Raw genomic sequence first — 22,075 nt, 5'->3', positions numbered from 1 at the left:
AGAGAGAGAGAGAGAGAGTTGAAGAGAGAGAGAGAGAGAGAGTTGAAGAGAGAGAGAGAGAGAGAGAGAGAGTTGAAGAGAGAGAGAGAGAGAGAGAGAGAGTTGAAGAGAGAGAGAGAGAGAGAGAGAGAGTTGAAGAGAGAGAGAGAGAGAGAGAGAGAGAGAGAGAGAGAGAGAGCGTGAGTGAGATGCGGTACGATTAAAACTAGCGCAAATGAATTAATCTAATTGCAAGATTAATTTATTCTTCTTCCTCTCCTAAAACAAAGCAAATCCTATCGCAATTCTTATTTTCCAACCGCAAACGTGAATATAAAAAGGTAAAAAACGGTGTTTAAATTATACGTCTCATCTTAACTCGTTTATAGACAAAATTGGCCTATGGTACGTAAAACGTTGACCACCATTCCATTCTATAGAAACTAACATCTGTATTAGTCAGAAGAATTAATATTTTTCCACCACGGTAGAACTACTCAATCACTATAGAAACTAACATCTGTATCAGTTAAGAGAATTAGTTAATAGTTTTGCACCACTCGGTAAAACCACTCGATTACTCTAATAGAACCATTGGTCAGGGTTCAAACACAGATTTGAAAACACTTAACGTCGAAACGAAGAATCGAGGGATAATCGCTGTAGACCATTTATTTCGCAGCCTCGATTTTCTCTTTTCTTTCGAGAATTAAGAACTTCATCTCTATTTTAGGAAATTTTACTTCAACGACTTTTGGGGATGGTGCAGAGATATTTAACCACTGCGAGAAGAAAACTCAACAGCTTCTACAACAACAAGAGAATACTTCGCTTTTCTCTAAGCTACGACTATTTTTGCTAAAAAGAATTCACAGCTATCGATGATTTCTTATTCTCGATTATTATTTATACTCATTCAGTTAATTGTCGAAGAAGTCTTCTATTGAAATGGAAAAATTCTATTTGGCAATAGTTACTACTGTTAACGTCCAGAAAGGCACCAAATGCAAAGAGTTAATAAATAAGAATTAAATTTTATTAATTAAAAGTAAAGTTTCAATATCTCCACGTTTAAGCACTAAGCTATTTTCATTTCTACTTTCCACGTTTCGTCTTCCTAGCATTGCCTCATAGACAACTATTTCTTTCTCTGTATTAACATCTCACCGTATATAGGAATTTCAGAAGCAGAATCTAAATAAATAAAGTTTTTAGATGATCGAATCTGTCTGTACGTTAATATATATGACACATAGTATAAATGTAGCAACGACAGTGATTTGTTCCTACATATAGATGCATTGAGACATAAAATATGGAATATTAATAATAAATTTTAAATAAAAGAACAAATTTTTAGAAATAATTGTATAGCAATTAATAATATTAACAGCATTAACTTAACAAGACGAACTTAAATTAATACTACTAATAATATTAATAGCATTAAAAATAGCATTAACTTAAAAAGACGAACCTAAGTTAATACTATTGATAACATTAATATCATTAAAAATAGCATTAGTATTCTTACTATTATTAGCATTCTAATGCTACTATTATTAGCATTCTTGTTTTTGTTTGCTTGTGTTTGGAAATTTTTGAGAGAAATGAGAAATCCTTTATTTAGTGGAGTCCATGACTTTCTAATTATTAGCAGATTAGTAATTAATTTTCTTCATTTGATCAGGCACTCGACAAGTTACTCTAATAGGGATTTTATTTAGCACTGATCGATATTTATTTATCTGTAAATGAATCTGGTGTAACTAACAACATGGTAAACTGTTAATTCTACTCGATTATAGTCCTAGTCGTAGACATTTCTGAGACCATGTGGGCTTTAAACTCCATTTCTAGGTAGTAAATCTTTAGTTCTTGCCTCCTGAGCCTCTTTTAAAGGGATACCAATTGGCACAAGAGAATTTACTAATATTTTATGCACAGTGACGTAGTACCGTGAATGTGTTGCAGTACAATCAGAAAAATCTTAGAACTTTTCAACATTAATCTCACGACCAAAAGAAATTGCAGTTAACAATACATAATATCAATTGATTAAGCCTTCGTTAACTCTCAAAATGTCTAAATCTGCCCCATCAAGCCATTTTTTGTACATCACTTTAAAACAATTATTTCTTCGTATCATCTTCTTCTTATTTGCTATTAATATTGAGAGACATAAGCTTGATTTGCTGCTCCTATGTGGCATTAAGACCTGCAGGCTGAACTCTGTTTCTAATATGCTGAAAAATCTGTTTTGAATGTGACTCTTTCGCACTTATTCACCAAAAGTTAGAGAAGGCCCATATGGTCTTCAAAAAATAGCTGGAAAATTGGTTTCACACATTTATGCGTAAAAAACTGTTAACATATTCTGAATCTACATTAAATTTCCTATTTAATGACATTCATACTAAAAATTCATTAAATGATATAAATTTTTTCTCCATCAAAGTTTGCAAAAACCCATTTCTTTGTAACGACTTTCTTTTGTACCCCATTTTCAATAGTAATTTAATGGAGAAAGTGCCTGTAACGCAATAAAATTAAAAAATATACTTCCTACTATAGCTCTAATTAGTTTCACAAAGAAAACTACTCAATAACACATTTTTCTCCAATGACTTACGTCAAAAGACCTGAAACAGCAAAGTGGGTGAGGCTCTTCCTCCTCACCCTTTGCTTCAAGCAATATAAAACGAAAAATAAGAACGAATCATCGACTCTTGGTTCGTTTGCTATCAAATGAGCCTATTTTCAGTGAAAATTTAGACTTTGGCTTTCGTCTACCTACATTGACCACCTGGGGACACTGTGCTTCACGTCGTTGGCACGTGTTTCTGTGTTTTATCACACGTGTGCTTCTAACTATTTATGTAAATAACTATTTGTGAATAGCATGTTCTTCGCGAAGGAATCATTTCAATTTAAAACTCACCCATCATCCTTTCCACCTAACTTATTCGTATCCACCCACGGAGTTACATGCACAATACCTTCTTCTTTCAGCTGGTTCACGAAGTACTCGATTATCTCTCTGCCCTGTAACATTTAGTTTGAAAATAAGCGTTAGAGAGAACAACCACGAATACAGAAAGGAAATTTGTAGATGAGAATCCATACCTTCGAGATGTTTTGGGCGTATTGCTTCATCGCTAGCTTCTCCATCGAGTTCTCGAAGCCAAAGAAGTTTTTAATATCCAAGCTTGCGGTTTGCTCGAAGCATGTCCATTCTGGATTTTCTGGATGAATCTGTAAATTGATTTTAAACAGAGTGCGTTAGCCAAATGGATGATATTGAGCAGATAGAATAAAGAATAACGACAACTACTAAATTTAATTGATTGGCTATTTTACTTTAATTGATCAACACTGTCAGACAAATTTGCAGCGTTTTGCTCTCGGAACCAAGATTTTATTTTAAGTTTATAGTCATTCCATGACTAATAAATTATAAATTGATTGACGCAAAGAACCAGATACTTTTTTACTATATTAAATCAGAGTTTCTTAATTGTGCTCATAATTGTGAAAGTGGTCTAAGTGAATTCAAACTTTAAAAACAACATTTTCGCATGAAATTCACACAAAATTTCATATTCATAATAAATTTCCATTAATCGAGACTAATAAAATTCTAAATAAAATGGTCGCATGATGTAAAAATGTTTTTTAATTTATTCAAATGCAATTCATTAAATATCTCGAAACAAAAAACATATGACTTAACCACTTTCATAATTATGGGCACATATATGATACATAGTATAAATGTAGCAATGATAGTGATTTGTTCCTGCATATCGATGCATTGAGGCATAAAATATTGAAACTTAATAATAAATTTTAAATAAAAGAACAAATTTTTACAAATAATTGTATAGAAATTAATAACTTTAATAGCATTAATTTGAGAAGACGAAACATAAGTTTCAACGCTATCAATGTTATTAATAGTATTAGAAATAGCGTTAACTTAAGAAGAGGAACCTAAGTTACTAACCTAAGTTACACTATTAATAACATTGATAGCATTAAATTAGATTTAACTTAAGAAGACGTACTTAAGTTAACACTATTAATAACATTAATATTATTAACATTAGGTTCGTCTTCATATGCTATTAATAATATTAATAGCAATAATAATAGCATTAACTTAAGAAGACGAACCTTAAGTTAATACTATTAATAACAATAATATTAATAATAACATTATCTTAAGAAGACCAACCTTAAGTTAATACTATTAATGATGGCATTAACTTAAGAAGATGAACCTAAGTTAATGCTATTAATAACATTAATAACATATATTATAATAATAACAATATTATCAATAGCATTAACTTAAGACGAACTTAATGATATACAATTTATCAGCAAAAGGATCTCTTCTTAACAATACTACTGTATCTCAAAACAAAGCAAGTTATTGTTTCAAATAATAAAACTTATAGTTTTTTATTGCGTTAAGACATTTATAGGACACTCAGTTAATTTTGTAAATGGTCTAAGTCAATAGAAACTTTAAAAACAACATTTTCATATGAAATCTACACAAAATTTCCTATTCATAATAAATTTCCATTAATCGAGACTAATAAAATTCTAAATAAAATGGTCGCATGATGTAAAAATGTTTTTTAATTTATTCAAATGCAATTCATTAAATATCTCGAAACAAGAAATATATGACTTAGACCACTTTCATAATTATGGGCACAATTATTGTAAAGAACTAGCAAAAATCATCGATGATGGTAAAAAACCGCAAATGGTTTTAAAGCTGCAAAGGATCGAATTACTTCTTCTTTGCAGTAATGCATTTGGTGCAAAGATATTAAAACCACTTATTAGACCAGTTTCATTTCAGACCCAATTGGGGTCGCAAAACTTGCAGCGAGGATCCCTAAAAATTCTTTTTACTATTCTATTATATTTCTATTGAAATTTTTCACATTGTCTTACGTCTTAAAATGAAAAATTAAAGTTAATGACTTAAAATTGCAGAGAAATATTTGCCTACGATGCTTAATGGGATTCCACAACAAGTTTCTGTAAATATTATGGGATCTTCACACTGGAAAGCTTAAGGAACGCTGAGTTAAATAAAATAAACAGTTGTATTAAATCATACATCTAATCGGGTACAATCTAAATGAAAAATACTTACAAAATATCTGCATTTCTCGATAACAGTGACTCTGGACGAAAAGCTTTCATTGTACGCTTCTATTTCGAGGATATTGTTCCGTCTGTCCAGGATATTTCTCTGAATAAAGTACACAAAATCTACTCCAATGATCTGAAACAGAAACAGAAAGAAATGAGTGTTAAACAGCGTTTTTTAACCAATTAAATTGCTTCTTTTTATATAAATATAGGAACAAAGTACTTAAGACAGTAAACAAACTCTACAAATTATATTCTGAGTCCATAACACAGTACTCTGGACTTTCTACTTTAATTTAAACTCGTGGACCTCATATATTTCATTCTAAGTCAAGGATGTCCAACTTTTTGGTTTCTTTGGGCCACATTGGAAGAAGATATGGCATTTCGGGTCACAAATATATAACACAAAATAGAATTCATTCACAGCTTCCAAATGTTTGCTCAGAAAAATGGTCTTTAAATATTTTTGAGTCGCATCGGTGCTTGGCTTGGGCCAGAAGTTGGTCAGCCTTGACCCAAACCTTTGCACTCGGCTTCTTTTTAGATGTTGGCAACAGAACTATTGCTCGAGGATTGCTAACGTCTTCCAAAAGTGGAAAATTCCATTTCAATAGAGAACTTGAGGGAAATATGCATTTCTCAAAAAGCTATGATGCAATAATATTAATTTTTGCAATCACTGATCAATGCTGATGACTTCTTTAGAGTGCAAAGGGTTAAAACTACATTGGTGGATCCCAACTGACATAAATTAGCATTACTATGCTTGAGAATTTAATATTTTGCTGTATAACCAGCTCTACCAATTTAGTGATGCTTACAAAGAGTCTAACCAGGCTGATAATGATCCTTAATTAACTTATGTAATTCAAGATGTTTGGCTGTAATTTTTTGTACAAAATATGGTCAGAATAGTGGTTCAACTTCACCGTCAATTATGAAGAGATTAATTGAAAAATTTAAGGAGACTGGACTAATTGTTCTCACACCAAAATGAAGGATTTCGTGGAAGTAAGTGCCCTGTTTGGCTTGATTTAGTGTGATATAGTGAGTTTGGCTAATTTTATGAGTACAATGCTTATATGCAATGTTTATGGGGTCTCACAACAAATTTCTGTAAATATTATGGATATTAAATTTAATTTTAAAACTGAATACAGAAAAGAAAGAATCGAATGCTATATACAGTTCAATGTACAGGGTGATCATTAACTGGTGGTACAATTGAAAGGAGAGTGGTTCTACATGAAAAAATAAGTCGAAAATATAGAATAACAATTTTCCATTCGAGGCTTCGTTTTCGAGATAATAAACTTTGAATGTATTCACTGTAGATCATTGCCTCGATTGAAGTTACGTTGATAAATACTCCCAATATCACGCGTGTTTATAGAAATATAGCCAGCTAGAAATATTTATAGCATGAAGAAATTTATGCAACACCCTAACACTTATACAACAGAAAATATTTCGACAAAAAGATAGCATACGACACAAACTAAAAGATCTATCAACAATCTAACAAAATATGACAAAACAGGAAACCATCCTAAATACTGACGGTTATAAACCAATAAATTACAAAAAGAAAAAGTTAATACTGTTACTCTCAAGTCGACATTGTAAATAGAAAAAAAAAGAGAGATTCCCAAAGATTAAACCTAAGACTGCAATAAATATCCAGTCGAAAAGAGGATGAGACTAAAATCTAATCATAAATTGTATAACTAGTGGTACAACTGAAAGGGAGGTGATTCTAGATGAAAAAATAAGTCGAAAATAATCTTTTAATTTTCTGATGTTTCGAAGGATCACCCAATGTTTTGGGACTGATTGAATGGAGTTATGTAGCTGGCTGATTTAACTTTCAAGTAACTGACTGACTACTGTATCTTAAGTTGACTCACATAACTCTGTATAACGAAAAACTCTGAAAAAATGCTTTCTCTTAAATAGTGTTCACAGAATTTCGACTCACCCTGTGCTATTTATATAGAAAAGATAATAAAGACTACAACAGAATTGCGAGAAAGGCGTTAATACAAATTAACAAACATTTGGAACAAAAAGCAATGAGAGTTAATAGAAAAGTTTCGCTAGAACCAAACCCAGTACTCGACCCAACTAAGAGATTAGACCATTTTACACATTAAAACATGTGTAAAGGCCAAATAAATTCCAAGAAATATATATAAGTTTCTCTATCAAGTGCATTCATACTCAACGAAAATTCAAAGTCAATTTTCTCGAAAACAAAGCTTCGAATGAAAAATTGTTATTCTACATTTTCGATTGATTTTTTCATCTAGAATCTTCTGTTCTTCGTTTCAAACTAAGCATCATAAGTATCATCATAAAAATCCAGTAAACCAGCCATTGCTCGCAGAAAACTTCAGATTTTTTAAACAGGATGACTAGAATAACTAGATGGTTCTAAATCCTTCAGCTGATTGAGATACTGTCTAGCTTTTTCTTTAATTAAATCTTTCTGAACGGGGATTCGTTTTTTAGTTAAATCTTTAATCCAAAGTACGAGAACCTGTTCCGTCTTCTTTATTGCAATACTATTTCTTGAATACGATGCTCTTCTACTTCTTTCGTCTGTTGCACTATTAATGGATTCATTTAGTATTTTACTCGCACATTTGTGTACAGCTCTTATAGTGGATTCACCTAATTTAACATTACTCATTGTTTTAGGGGTGTGTTGTAATGTTTCTACCAGATGAGATAAATCAATGTGGTTACTCTAATGGGTACTGCCTTTAATGTAATGTCGTACGTTATGTTTTCGATTGTCGAACCTATGTTCATGTGCTGTTGGTCGAATACCAAATCTCATTTTTCGTTTGATTTAATTATATGTGGTCGGTCTATTAGAATAATTCCATGTTTCTGTCCTCAAAAAGTAGTTATTTCGACTCTGTTTTCAGGTATCGCAATATTATAAGTTATTCTCAGAGGTTAATAGTATAAATGTATATCCAATAGATTCGCGATGCAATCTGCTGTGGATCATTTGAGGACCAATGTGAAACTGTGGACCAATTTGCCAAGGTTAATAGTATATAAACGTACTGTGGATCTGTTGTGGGTCGTTTTGTCGTGAATTAGTTGTGTTCGTCTCTGCAAATATGAACGTTGTTTCTGATTCTACAGTTTCTATTCACGAATTCATTATCTGGCTCCGTGTAAGTCAGTCTGGTGATGAAAAATAGTTGGTTTTCTTCGCGTGGAGCTACAAATCCATTCTTTCTTCATCGAAATAGGGTATATTTGGTCTACACTACTCCATTCTGTGCTCAAAATCAATGGTACAGCTATTTTGAAGAATACGTACTGTCATTTAGCGAATGAAGTTAGTTTACTAATATGCCAAGGTAAATTGGAAGTTCAGTTTTTGCTTCTTTGACGCTAGTTTCACAGGAAAATATGATTAGACTGAGATTTGCTGGGTTAATTGTCCAATAGTCAACCGACTGTCTTTATTTGAGACCAACTTTTATGTGTTTTGCAATTTGTGCACATCTCTTGTAGTGGAGTCACCTAATTTAATTTCATTAGCAACAGCTGTGGATCCTTCGCCATCTGCTAGTCTACTTAATACTAGAATATTTCTTTCTAATGGTATTGTCTTTCTTTTCACTCTTTCTTCGCTACAATTATTCATTTTGAGGAAGCACTTATTTCTAAAAATAAAATAAAAATCATAAAAAACTGTATACGAATGGGAACAAAGGTAATTAATTTATTTAGATTTAATCTCACTATTAAATGAATCCTGTTCAAACAAATGAACGAAGTACCTTAAGATAAATAAATAAATAAAATAATATTTAAATTCATTCAAAAAGAATCGCAGAAAAACAAGATTACATAAAAAAGGATCGCATAAAGACAGGTCTTACTGTATTTATTATTGTATTATTTACTAGATTAATTTGTATTATTGCGTGTATTCGTAAAAAGGGATGTTTACGTACCTTTTTCAAGATGTACGGTGCTTCGACGTTCAGTTTGCATCGTCGTTCCGTAATCCTGACCGCGCCATTTTTACTCTCCTCGTCTGAAATGATCTCACAACCAACAAAAACAGGAATTTGGGGACAAGTGGGAAATCTGCGTTCATATGCCTACAAATTAAAACGAGAGTCAGATACATGTTCGTGTTGGGCTTCGATTCATTGAATTCACGCTAATTACACATGCAGTGATTGGTAAGCTGAAAAACAACAGGATTTAATTAGAATTAGAAGCAGTGTATTATTAACACTTTGACGCACATTTTTGACTTTACGATCACCCTCAGAAACACATTTTTTTAGATTGTTTATGACTGCCAGATGAAATCGAGAGTAAGTTGTATGTTTCGAGGTGAAAATTATCACATTTTGCCACAGTTTTTCCCAAAAAACTTTCGACAGCTATAATCATTTGCTCAGCATGTCATTTTTTCTGTTTTCGAAGCAAATGACGACTATACGGCATTTGTTTTACTGATTCATTGTATTTACTTAATTCGTGACAAAATACTTACAGAATAAATGTGCCCATAATTATGAAAATGGTCTAAATCAAAATTAAAAAAAATGAGTTTATCAGTTATTTCACAGCACATTATTTGAAACTAAATTTTATTCAATGTAATTTTTACAATATCGTCAAAAATGAACCATTAGGTGGTTGTTGTAACTTCAACGTTATATGGAATTCATTTAGTGTTAATTATGAAAGTGGTCTAAGTCGAAAATTTAAAGACATTATATAAAGATAACTTGAAAATGACGCGTGGCCCTCTTTCACGCGTTTCTGAACTACATAATAAACCGATAAACGATACATTTTTGATAAAACGAATGTCGCAGCCGGATTTTATTTCAACGAAATCGCTAGAAGAGTCGACGACAAGAAGAGTAAAAAATACCGCGGGCGAATCTGTTTCTTGGCTGCAAATACAATGGATGAGATTCTTGAAAAATGAACCTTATCAAATGTTCTATAAAACTTCTTTAGATGATTCTGAATTCCACGTTTTGGATCTTTCACCTAAAAGAGGAAGACCAAAAATATACGGAAATATTAAGCTACTTCTATTGTACACCATCACTAGACCAGTAACGAAAGAAAAACATAAAGATATTATGTGTTTACTGCCAAACATCCCTCCAGTTTTTTAAGAACATTTTAAGAATCTTGAAAACTCGAAATGATAAAAATGGATTACTTTTTTAAAATAATTGATAAATGTTCATGAATTATTTCATTAAAATTATCGTTTCAAATAATAAAACTTCTAGTTTTTTATTGCTTTAAGTCATTTATAGGACATTCAGCTAATTTTGAAAATGGTTTAAGTCAATTCAAACTTTAAAAACGACATTTTCGTATGAAATTCGCGCAAAATTTCCATTAATCCAGACTAATCAAATTCTAATTAAAAATGTGGCATAATGTAAAAATATTTTTTAATTTACTCAAATGCAATTCATTAAATATCTCAAAACAAGAAATACCATACATCCCACCAGTTTTTCAGGAACATTTTAAGAATCTTAAAAACTCGAAATGATAAAAATGGATTACTTTTTTAAAATAATTGATAAATGTTCATGAATTATTTCATTAAAATTATCGTTTCAAATAATAAAACTCATAGTTTTTTATTGCTTTAAGTCATTTATAGGACATTCAGCTAATTTTGAAAATGGTCTAAGTCAATTGAAACTTTAAAAACAACATTTTCGCATGAAATTCACACAAAATTTCATATTCACAATAAGTTTCCATTAATCGAGATTAATAAAATTCTAAATAAAAAGGTCGCATAATGTAAAAATATTTTTTGATTTATTCAAATGCGATTCATTGAATATCTCCAAACAAGAAATAATTCATAATTATGGGCACAAATGGTTTCGTCCTCACAGAATCATCTTTCGACTTTTGAGTGAATTGAAATCGACCAAACTTTTTCGACTTTTTACTCGACTGTTATAGCAGTCATTTGTCTCTAGATACTCAAATGTTCCAAAGCGAAAAAAAACAACTAATACGCTGTCTGGCATGCTATCACTTTTTTTGTAGATGCGTTACTCAATAGTTTAACAAGTGTACGTGTTAGTATAGTTCGTTCTAACGCTGTTCTTTTTTTATTAATTAAAATATGTACGACGGCTATAACCGTCATTTGCGTACATATCGCCGACGATTTGACGGCTATAGACGTCATTTGCGTACAAATCGCCAAGGATCTGACGGCTATAACCGTCATTTGCGTACAAATCGCCAAGGATCTGACGGCTATAGACGTCATTTGCGTACAAATCGCCAAGGATCTGACGGCTATAACCGTCATTTGCGTACAAATCGCCAAGGATCTGACGGCTATAGACGTCGTTTGCGTCAAAGTGTTAAACAGGTCGACAAAATTCAGATCGTCAGTTAAAACAGTTACTTTCTCGCTACTAACGAGAAGTATATGGTAACGTGATCATTCTTATAAGGGAGGACGTTCGTAAATTCGAAATAATAATAATTGTTACACTTGAATTGGCATGTTACTTGGTCGTTAGATAGCACTGTAAATATTCGTTACGAATTTGCAATTAAGAACCAATTACAAACTATCGAATTGGAGTGATCAACAGTGAGAGATTTAAATTGCTACTGAATAAACTGAAATAAATACGATACAATTTGAAGCAACGACGAAATAAATAAATGATGTATTAAATAAATAAAATTAAATAAATTAAATAAATTAATAATGAATGAAATAAATAAATAATATAATAAATCAAATGAATTAATAATAATTAATAATGAATGAAATAAATAAATAATATAATAAATTAAATGAATTAATAATAATTAATAATAAAAATTAAATAAATAAAAATGTTAATAATTAAGTACGTAATATATACATAGGGTGCTCGATAAAATCCATTCAATAGTTATATGATATATAGAATATAATTTACTGAGAGAAAAGCTTTAGTAAACGTAGATCGTTTGTAAGATATAAACATTTTTGGTTTTTTTTTAATTAACTTGCTTGGTTTTGAAAGGAAAATTCTCTACACAAAAACATGATTGCATTTGCATTTAAAACTGATTGTAAACAGGTCTTCACTTGATCATCAATACATTTAATATATTTTTTTTCTATAATATTTCATTCAATTATTAATTTAATTGTTTCTCAGTGATTTGTACGCAGTGCGTTTACAATTGTTTAAATGAGAAGAGTTTGAGTACCGTTGCAGTACAGTGTGTTTTATGTACCAATATGAATATTGAATGGATTTTATCGAATACTTTCAATATTCAAAATTTCTATTAAAAAAAAAAGGATAAAGATTGTATATCGTTTGACGTGAAGAACAAGTCAGTGACGCATTATACGATGTGTTTGATTCGAAACAAAAGAAAGTTTCTATAATAACGAAATGTTAACAATACGGTTGGTTACGAAAATATTTGGACACTCGTATTTATCAACAATTATAAACACATTATGAACAAAGAAAGATTTAACATACGTCAAAGTACAGTACATAGTTAACGAAAACGCAAGGAACATTTATTTACAACACGTGATTAGATAAATCATAAGAGAAAAATAAAAAGTTCTATTTTCACGTTATTAAAATATTGAGATCCTAGAACAGGGGTTCTCAACTTTAGAACGTAGGGCGAGGGGTTCTTACCCTTGGAACATTGGGGCGCTCAAACAGGAATTCTTAACCTTGGAACATTGGGACGCTGGAACAGGAATTCTCAACCTTGGAACATTGGGACGCTGGAACAGGGATTCTCAACTTTAGAACAGTGGGACGCTGCAACTGGTGTTCTTAACATTGAAATATTGAGGCGCTGGAGCAGGGGTTCTCAACCTTAAGCCATTGGGGCGCTGGAACAGGGATTCTCAACTTTAAAACACTGAGGCGTTGGAGTAGGGGTTCTCAACCTTGAACTTTGGGACGCTGGAACAGGGATTCTCAACTTTAGAACATCGAGATGCGCTGGAACAGGGATTCTCAACCTCGAGGAATTTAGCCGCTGAACAGAGGTTCTCAGCCATAGAACATTGGGGCATTAGAGCAGGGGTTCTCAGTCTTGGAGATTAGAAGGCACTGGAACAGTGGTTCTCAACTCTGAAATATTGGGGCGCTGGAAAGTAGTTCTCAACCATATAATGTTGGGACATTGGAGCAGGGGTTCTCAATCCTAAATATGGAGACACGACGCAGTGGTTCTCAACCGTGGAATATTGGGACAGTGGTTCTCAACCTTAAATATTGAGGAACTTAACAGTATTTCTCAACCTTGAAATATTGAAGAACTGGGCAGTGGTTCTCAACCTTGAAATATTGAAGAACTGGGCAGTGGTTCTCAACCTTGAAATATTGAAGAACTGGGCAGTGGTTCTCAACCTTGAAATATTGGAGAACTGGGCAGTGGTTCTCAACCTTAGAATAGGCGGACATTTGGGCAGGGGTTCTCAACCTTGAAATATTGAGGCGCCGGGATGCGGTTCTCAACCTTGAAATATTGAGGAACTGGGCAGTGGTTCTCAACCTTAGAATAGGCGGACATTTGGGCAGGGGTTCTCAACCTTTAAATATTGAGACGCCGGGAAGCGGTTCTCAACCTTGAAATATTGAGGAACTGGGCAGTGGTTCTCAACCTTAGAATATGCGGGCATTTGTGCAGGGGTTTTCAGTCTTGCACATTGGGGGGCGCTGGAACCATTAGGACGCTGAAATACGAATACTTAACCTTGGAACATTGAAGCGTTGGAGCAGGGGTTCTCAACCTTTTAAAGCATAAACTAATAACTATACTATTTATACAACATTTCAAAGTTGAGAACCCCTGCTTCAACGATTCAACGTTTCAAGGTTGAGAACCCCTGCTTCGGCGCCTTAAAATTCCAAGGGTGAGAACCCCTGTTTCAGCGTTTTAACATTTCAAGGTTGAGACCCCTGTTTCAGGGTTTTCATATTTAACGGTTGAGAACCGCTGTTCTAGCGTTTCTAAATTTCAAGGTTAGGAACTCCTTGTTTCAAAATTGAAAACCCCTGTTAATAGCGGTGTTGAGAAACCCTATTGATTTAAAATTTCAAAGTTGAGAACCTTCTATTCTAATGTCTTAAAATTTCAAGGTTGAGAACTCTCTGTTCTGGTGTCTCAATATTTAAAAATTGAGAACTCCTATTTTGGAGTCTCAATATTTCAAGATTGAGAACCCCTATTCAAGCATATCGACGTTATAAAGTTTGATAACCCCTGTTCCACCGCATTAATATCTTGATGACGTGAAGATAAAAGATCCTTTCACTCATTATTCACATAATCATATACTCTAAATAAATGTGTCTTACCTATTCGTTAACTACCTACTGTACTGTAACATATATTAAATCTTTCGTCTTTCTATTGTTTATAATAAATACAGCGTATGTTAATCAAGACTAGAAAGAATATCCAAAGATTTCCATGACCAACTTATTATTACCATCAAAATTTCTTCAAACAATTCTGCTAATCAGCAAATAACCAGCTAATCAATAAAGATTTATAAAAAAAGAATTATTATATAACAGTTGTGTTAGGGTTTGGTTAATTCTGCACCTTCGGATCAGCGACAGATTTGTAAGAAAAGAATTGTTACACAAATATACAAATCTGAAATTTTACAGAAATCTTCTGCCACGAAAGATCCAATCAATTAATTTTCAAGAGTGAATTGTTAGACACAATAATAAATTGCATGCATAAAAATGAGTAAATGCTTGCTTGTAAATTATCAAGTTACAAATAAAAACAACACTAGATTTGTTATGCGTTATCTTCTACTGGTACCAGATAAGTAAATACTGACAAATCTCAATTGTACACTGATAGTACTTACTTTCGCAGATTCTCTGCTCATCATTAAATGTCTTTTAAGTTTACAACCAAATCGTAGATAAAGAAATATAATATACACAATATTTTTTAACAATTTCTCTTTTTCATGGATGATTTCTCACATTTTATGAGTCCATAGTTGCAACTGATTACTAATTACTACTCAGAGACACTGTTAATTTTTTTTCTTATGATTGTGCCCAAAATTATGAAAATGGTCTAAGTCAAAATAAAAAAAAAAATGAGTTTATCAATTATTTCACAGCACATTAATTGAAACTAAATTTTATTCAATGTCATTTTTACATTGATATCGTCAAAAATGAACCATTAGAACCAAAAAATGGTTGCATAATGTAAAAATATTTTTTAATTTATTCAAATGCAATTCATGAAATATCTCGAAACAAAAAATACATGACTTAGACTTCTTTCATAATTATGGGCACAATTATGCTACTTTTTTGAAAGAAAACTGTGTTGTCTTTGTATAAAAATACACTGACTAATCAATCTATTAATTATCTCCTTAAAAATGCAATTTTACACGACAACGTCATGATTACAACTAAATGGTTTAGCTATTTTCCTCAAATTACTTGTAAATACTAAATACTATGCGTACGAAATCAAGTATTTACTTGAAAAATCGCTGAATAAAAGCTTTTACGTATCTTCATGTATGCGATCCAATAGTATAAGCCTTTTTCACTTATTTTTAACTTTTAATTGGACCAACAAATTCATTTGTGGACTTGTGCCTCATTTGCAAAATTTTACGCTCATAATTTCTTTTAATTACAATTAAAATTACAGTTGAATGTGGTTTTTGTACCAAATATTCGTAACAGAGACGATAAAAGTTAAGAATTTATTTAAATAATACAAAATGGAGGACAGCTCGAAGCAATATCATCTTATTTTATGGTAAAAAGGTAGAAACTGATGATTAAATGCAGAAAAAAGGCAGAAAATTTGCAGAACAGGCTCAAAATTTTCTTTATCTAGTTTGACTTTGGATTTCTAAATTATAATCGATATTACAGTGGGTTTTAAAGCAAAATTTGAATGACCAATTATTAATAAACTATTAATAAAAGTTAATTAAAAATAAAATTATAAAAAAAATGGTGCATGTTCTCTTTTAAAAAAAATGAGATATGACGTAATTTATGCTTAATTTAGTGCAATCTTTTTGTTTATAGCCAGTTACTATTTAATATCTTAAAAAACGCCAATGCTTTGTTCAATTTAAACGTTGCGTTACATTCGAAAAATATAAGAAAAGAAAAATAAATAAATATATAAAGAATATTTGAAAACACTGCCACACGAATAGCATAAATAATTAATAATACCAATATCTTCTGTTAAGTTTAACAATATATAAATATAATTAATAAAAAATGTAATAAAAAATGCTAATCCCATTTTATTTCTTGCTATTATTTATAAACAAAATTGGATTAATGCGAGATATATTTTAAGCGATATTTCTTATTTCAAAATTGAAATTAAATGATATTTACAATTGACTAATTATGAAAATGGTGTAAGTCCATTTGCAGCCTGGAAATTGTCAATTATTTTAATTAAACTCGCCTAAAAGAAATTTATACAATCAAATTACATATTAATAAATTAATAGAAACATTCTTAGACTTCACATAATTAGCCTATATTTTTTAATTGTCAGATCTGTTAATATTCAATTTTCTAAAAGCAAAAGAAAATGGATTTGCACTATTTTCGAAATAAACAGTTCACATAACAGTGTAAAAATAATAATAAGACGAAGAAAATTGTTATTATAAAGAATTTTTCTATTAAAAATAATTAATAAAAATGAAAAACAATTTTTTAATTTCTAAGAATGATTTTTAAAAGAATTAAATCGTCTTAAATTGGGTCGAAAAATATATCCACTGATCCGAAGGCGTGGAATGAAAAAGTTTTCTTTCATTTTTCCACGTAAAAGTCTCTCAAAGATCGTAACGAATATTCACGAATGTTAAAAATGACGTTCACGATTGTTAAGAAATGAAATGACACAGTGAAGATCGAAAATTGATAGTCCATTGCAGTGGCGGCTCGCGTCTGGGCGCTGTGGAACTGCAGCACCCTCTTGTTCCCATAATAAGTCCTATTTTCTTTAATTCTTTCTTTGTAACTTCCATAAAAACTCTCACATTCGATTTTCTTTATCTTAATCTATATTTTTAAGGACACTTTTCTGAGTAATATTCAGTAGATTTCAGACATCGATTATTGTTTATTTAAAAGTTTATTAAGAAAGAAAAATTGTAAATTGAACTGTAAAACCTTTTGATACGAGAAACAGAAATATTTCACTGGTTTTGTGTTTATAATGCAGTACTAATTTGTTATTGTATCTATCTCTTGGCATCTTATATTCGAGTACTGTAAAACCTGTTTCTGTGCGGTCGTTTTTTATGCGATTTTGTTTTGTGCGATTTATTTTTATTTATAAATCAATTGAAATCCTATCTTCAAGCGACGAAAACGATTTTGGACCAATTCGTTAGAAGAAGATGCGCGTTTTGGATTACGACGAGTAGCAGCAAACTATTTAATGTAATTTGAAAACTTCTCCGTGTATATGTGCAATGAAGAATGAAATGTTTCTACAATTTTTCCAGGTACAATTTAATTATTTCGTTTAATTGAAAATCGTTTTCGTGGATCGACGAAGAAAAGGCAGAAAATTCTGAGAAATGATCGCGTGCTTAACCTACGTATCGAATATATATGTGTTAACTTGAAAATCGTTACCGATCTTTACCGATCTCAGCTGATTTTAATATATTTTAATAGGTTTTGGTAGATTGTAACAGATTTTCATCGATTTCTTACCGATCTTTACCGATTTCAGCCGTTTTTAACAGATATTAATGGGTTTTGATAGATTGTAACAGATTTTGATCAATTTCTTACCGATCTTTACCGATCTTTACCGATCTCAGCTGATTTTAGCAGATATTAATAGGTTTTGATAGATTATAATAGATTTTGATCGATTTCTTACCGATCGTTACCGATCTTTACCGATCTCAGCTGATTTTAATATATTTTAATAGGTTTTGGTAGATTGTAACAGATTTTGATCGATTTTTTACCGATCTTTACCGATTTCAGCCGATTTTAACAGATATTAATGGGTTTTGATAGATTATAATAGATTTTGATCGATTTCTTACCGATCTTTACCGATCTTTACCGATTTCAGCCAATTTTAACATATTTTAATAGGTTTTGGTAGATTGTAACAGATTTTGATCGATTTCTTATCGATCTTTACCGATCTTTACCGATCTTTACCGATCTCAGTCGATTTTAACATATTTTAACATATTTTAATAGGTTTTGGTAGATTATAACAGATTTTGATCGATTTCTTACCGATCGTTACCGATTTTTATCGATCTCAGCTGATTTTAGCAGATATTAATAGGTTTTAATAGATCATAATAGATTTTGATCGATTTCTTATCGACCTTTACCGATCTTTACCGATCTTTACCGATCTCAGTCGATTTTAAAATTTGGAAATTTGGGTGCCTCTAATTGTCTTAATACGCCCCTGGGAGGTAACAAATTTTCCAATTTTGGGGCCCCCATTTGTCTTGATACGTCCCTGGGGTCCTTGCATTTTTCCAATTTTTGGGTTCCTAATTATCTTGAGACGCCACTGGTAAGAAAAAAATTTTTCAATTTTGGGGCCCCCAATTGTCTTGATACGTTCCTGGGATCCTAGCAATTTTTCAATTTTTGAGTTTCTAATTGTTTTGAGACGCCACTAGTAAGGAAAAAAATTTTCCATTTGGGCCCCCCAATTGTCTTGACACGCCCCTGGCACCCTTAAAATTGGTTAATTTTGGGGCAAATACTGGGGCATAAAAAAAATTTTAGCTAGCATATCGTACAAAGTTGTTTATTATATGCAAGTATTAGCAAAATTTGCAGATATTTGTTTGCACCTATCCACCGCACAAAAACAGATTTCATCAAACTAGGTCAGTAGAACAAAAAGAAAATGAAAAAGAACGAAGACCAAGAGCGAGACTTAAGTTCAGACAGCGTTGCTGCGAGCGTTGTTGCGCGTCTCGAACGACGCGCATGCGCGCTAAACACTCAACAACGCTGACCAATCACTCCGCGCCACTCTGTCGCGCACAGCCAATCGTGGCGCGCTGGAAGCACCACGAACCGCCACTGCTGCATTAACCTCGCAATCTCTCCATTATATGAACGTTACTGCACACGATGTACCTTCGAACGCGATACGAAACAGCAGACAGTGATGATAGAGTTGACACGACGCTATTATCATTGTTAAGAAGCTAGCTCGTCGAGATATAATTCTATGACTAATATCGAAATCTCTGGTCAGGCAACATTCGTGGTCGACACTTTCGTATTCAGAGTTTGCTTACTGGGATGAGTGTCCGTTTATTCGTACAAGTTTAGCTGTTGTGGCCTTGGCAGATATTTAATGAGGATGGCGAACACCCCATCTGATCTGACTGCTGCTTTCCTGAATATGAATCGTGATGAGAATGAGAATGGACGAGGGCGAGCGAGATCAGCGATGAAACGATAGTTAAATTCGTTTTTAAGTCGAGTTTCAATGGCAATATTGTTCAAACTCTCGAAGATCGTGTAATGAGCTCGTTTTGTGGTCGTATGAAAGAGGAATCGAAGCTTTCAGGGATTACTTAATGCGATTCGAACAGCAAAGTCGATTATCCTTGAACAGATATTATTAATAAAGAAAGTAGATGATTAGAAGATGATAGAATTTTGATTAGTAGAAGTATATAATTAATAAGGACAGCTGGAATATTTTAAAGATCTGAAACTTTGTACAACGCTCGAAGAGCGTTCAAAATCTTATTAACTTAAGGATTTTGTAAAAGGTTTGAGAAAACCTTGATAAAATAATCAAACGAATCTAAACAACGACGAGAATGTTAAATTTGTGGCCAATAAATTGCACTGTTTAACTGTTTAATTTGGTAAATATTTAACAGCGACAATTAATTGCATTTTAAATTAATTACAGTCATTTTAAGGAATATTCATGTCCGGATTTGTAGGCGATGGTCAGAATGGTTGGTAAATTTTCAAGAAATAAAGCAAAACAGAAATTCATGTATTATTATTATTATTTTCTTTTTTTGTTTATAGCTTAATTAAGAATTTTCTTAAAACTTTTTTGGGGAGCCAAACAGGAAAAATCACATGAAAACTACAGACAATGCTTTATCAGTACTGTACAGTGCCACACCAGTGAAAATTCGAAACCAAAAAAATTGAAAAAAAAAATGCAAAATACCTAACGAAGTGGCAAACAAAAAAAAAATAAAAATAAACAAAGAAGGAATATAAAATACCTGATGGAGTAACAAACAAACAAAAAATAAAATAAAATACCTGACGGAGTGGCAAACAAACAAAAAAAATATAAAATACCTAACAGAGGGGCAAACAAAAAAAATACAAAATACCTAACGGAGTGGCAAACAAAAAAAAATGTAAAATACTTGACAGAGTAGCAAACAAAAAAAGAAATACAAAATAACTGATGGTGTTGCAAATAAACAAAAAATATATAAAATACCTGATGGAGTGGCAAACAAAAAAAAATATAAAATACTTAACGGTGTGGAAAACTAAAAAAGATACAAAATACCGAACGTAGTGGCAAACAAAAAAAAAATAAAATACCTGACAGAGTAGCAAACAAAAAAAAAAAAAAATATAAAATACCTGACAGAGTGACAAGCAAAAAAGAAAAAAAAAGGTGTGGACCCTTCGACACTCGCCACTAAAAGGACAGCAACACCCACGGTTTCACAAAAGTACACAATTTCCTATTCCTTTCTATAAGTACAACATCCTGTACTGTCCCTAACATTCATTCCTAATTTCAAGCTAAAACCCAGAAGAGTGACGACAATGACAAGAAAATTCAAAATTAAAGACTTGAGAAACAATACTCCACACTCGCAAGGAAAACAACTACAACACACCATATATAGGGTGTGAACGATTTAGAATGCGTGCAAATGAGTAAGCATGGCAGTCAGACTGTTTAGAAAAAAATAAATAGAATGAAAGAAGCGAAAACAGCCAAAGTAATAGCCATAAAACAATAAAAAAATACCAGCACCCCACAAATTAACAACCCCATAAGCCTTCAAACCGTAGCAAAATTTACGAGACAATAATCAACGACTCTATCAACATATTCTGCTCAGGAAGCAAACCTAATACCAGTCTCAAGTGCTCAACCACACACGCTATTGTCAAATTGACTTCAGATGTCTGCTGGACCAAAGTGCATAAGATTGCGTTAATAAATTTTAAGGAATCCTTGAAACTTACACAAAAAACAATTACCAAAGACACTTATTACTCCCATAAGACACAATGAAGTCCCCAATCCTTTAAGCATTAGCTTTTACAAGTATCATAAGCTTCTTCAATCTCATACAAAACAAAATTCACAAATTACTAAATGAAAACCAACTTGAACCATGGTACACAACAAGAAGTTTATAGTAGACAAGAGACAATCTCTTTTGTCAAGTGTCAAGAGACACTTTCTCTAAAATATTTCAAACCAAGAACTCCTATAAAGCACAGTAAAGTCCCCAATCCTTTAACCATTACTCTTCAAGTTTATACAAAAAAAAAATTGCCAATTACTAAATAAAAACCAACTTGGACCATGGTACACAACAAGAAGTTTATAGTAGACGAGGAACAATCCACTTTCTCCAAAATATTCCAAACCAAGAGCTCCTACAAGGCACAATAAAGTCTTAAGTCCTTTAACCATTACTCTTCAAGCTTATACAAAAAAAATTCCCAAATTATCAAAGAAAAACCAATCTGAACCATGGTACACAACAAGAAGTTTATAATAGGCAAGAGACAATCCACTTTCTCTAAAATATTCCAAACCAAGAAC

General features: G+C 32.0%; 1 protein-coding gene across 1 annotated transcript in view; it reads right to left on the bottom strand.

Moving 5' to 3' along the window:
• The window catches only part of LOC143431822 (protein real-time-like), a 64,237-nt gene that overhangs the window by 39,272 nt on the left and 2,890 nt on the right, over positions 1-22,075 (bottom strand). Inside the window, exons 2-5 of the mRNA XM_076908773.1 lie at positions 9,144-9,293; positions 5,159-5,290; positions 3,106-3,234; positions 2,921-3,024 (exon numbers count right to left, since the gene is read on the bottom strand). Of these exons, the coding sequence (XP_076764888.1) occupies positions 2,921-3,024; positions 3,106-3,234; positions 5,159-5,290; positions 9,144-9,293 (515 nt within the window). The remainder of the gene's footprint in view (positions 1-2,920; positions 3,025-3,105; positions 3,235-5,158; positions 5,291-9,143; positions 9,294-22,075) is intronic.

Source organism: Xylocopa sonorina, unplaced genomic scaffold (assembly GCF_050948175.1).
Source record: "Xylocopa sonorina isolate GNS202 unplaced genomic scaffold, iyXylSono1_principal scaffold0014, whole genome shotgun sequence".
In the NCBI taxonomy this organism is placed as follows: Eukaryota; Metazoa; Arthropoda; class Insecta; order Hymenoptera; family Apidae; genus Xylocopa; species Xylocopa sonorina.
This window is presented reverse-complemented; position numbering and strand designations above follow the sequence as displayed.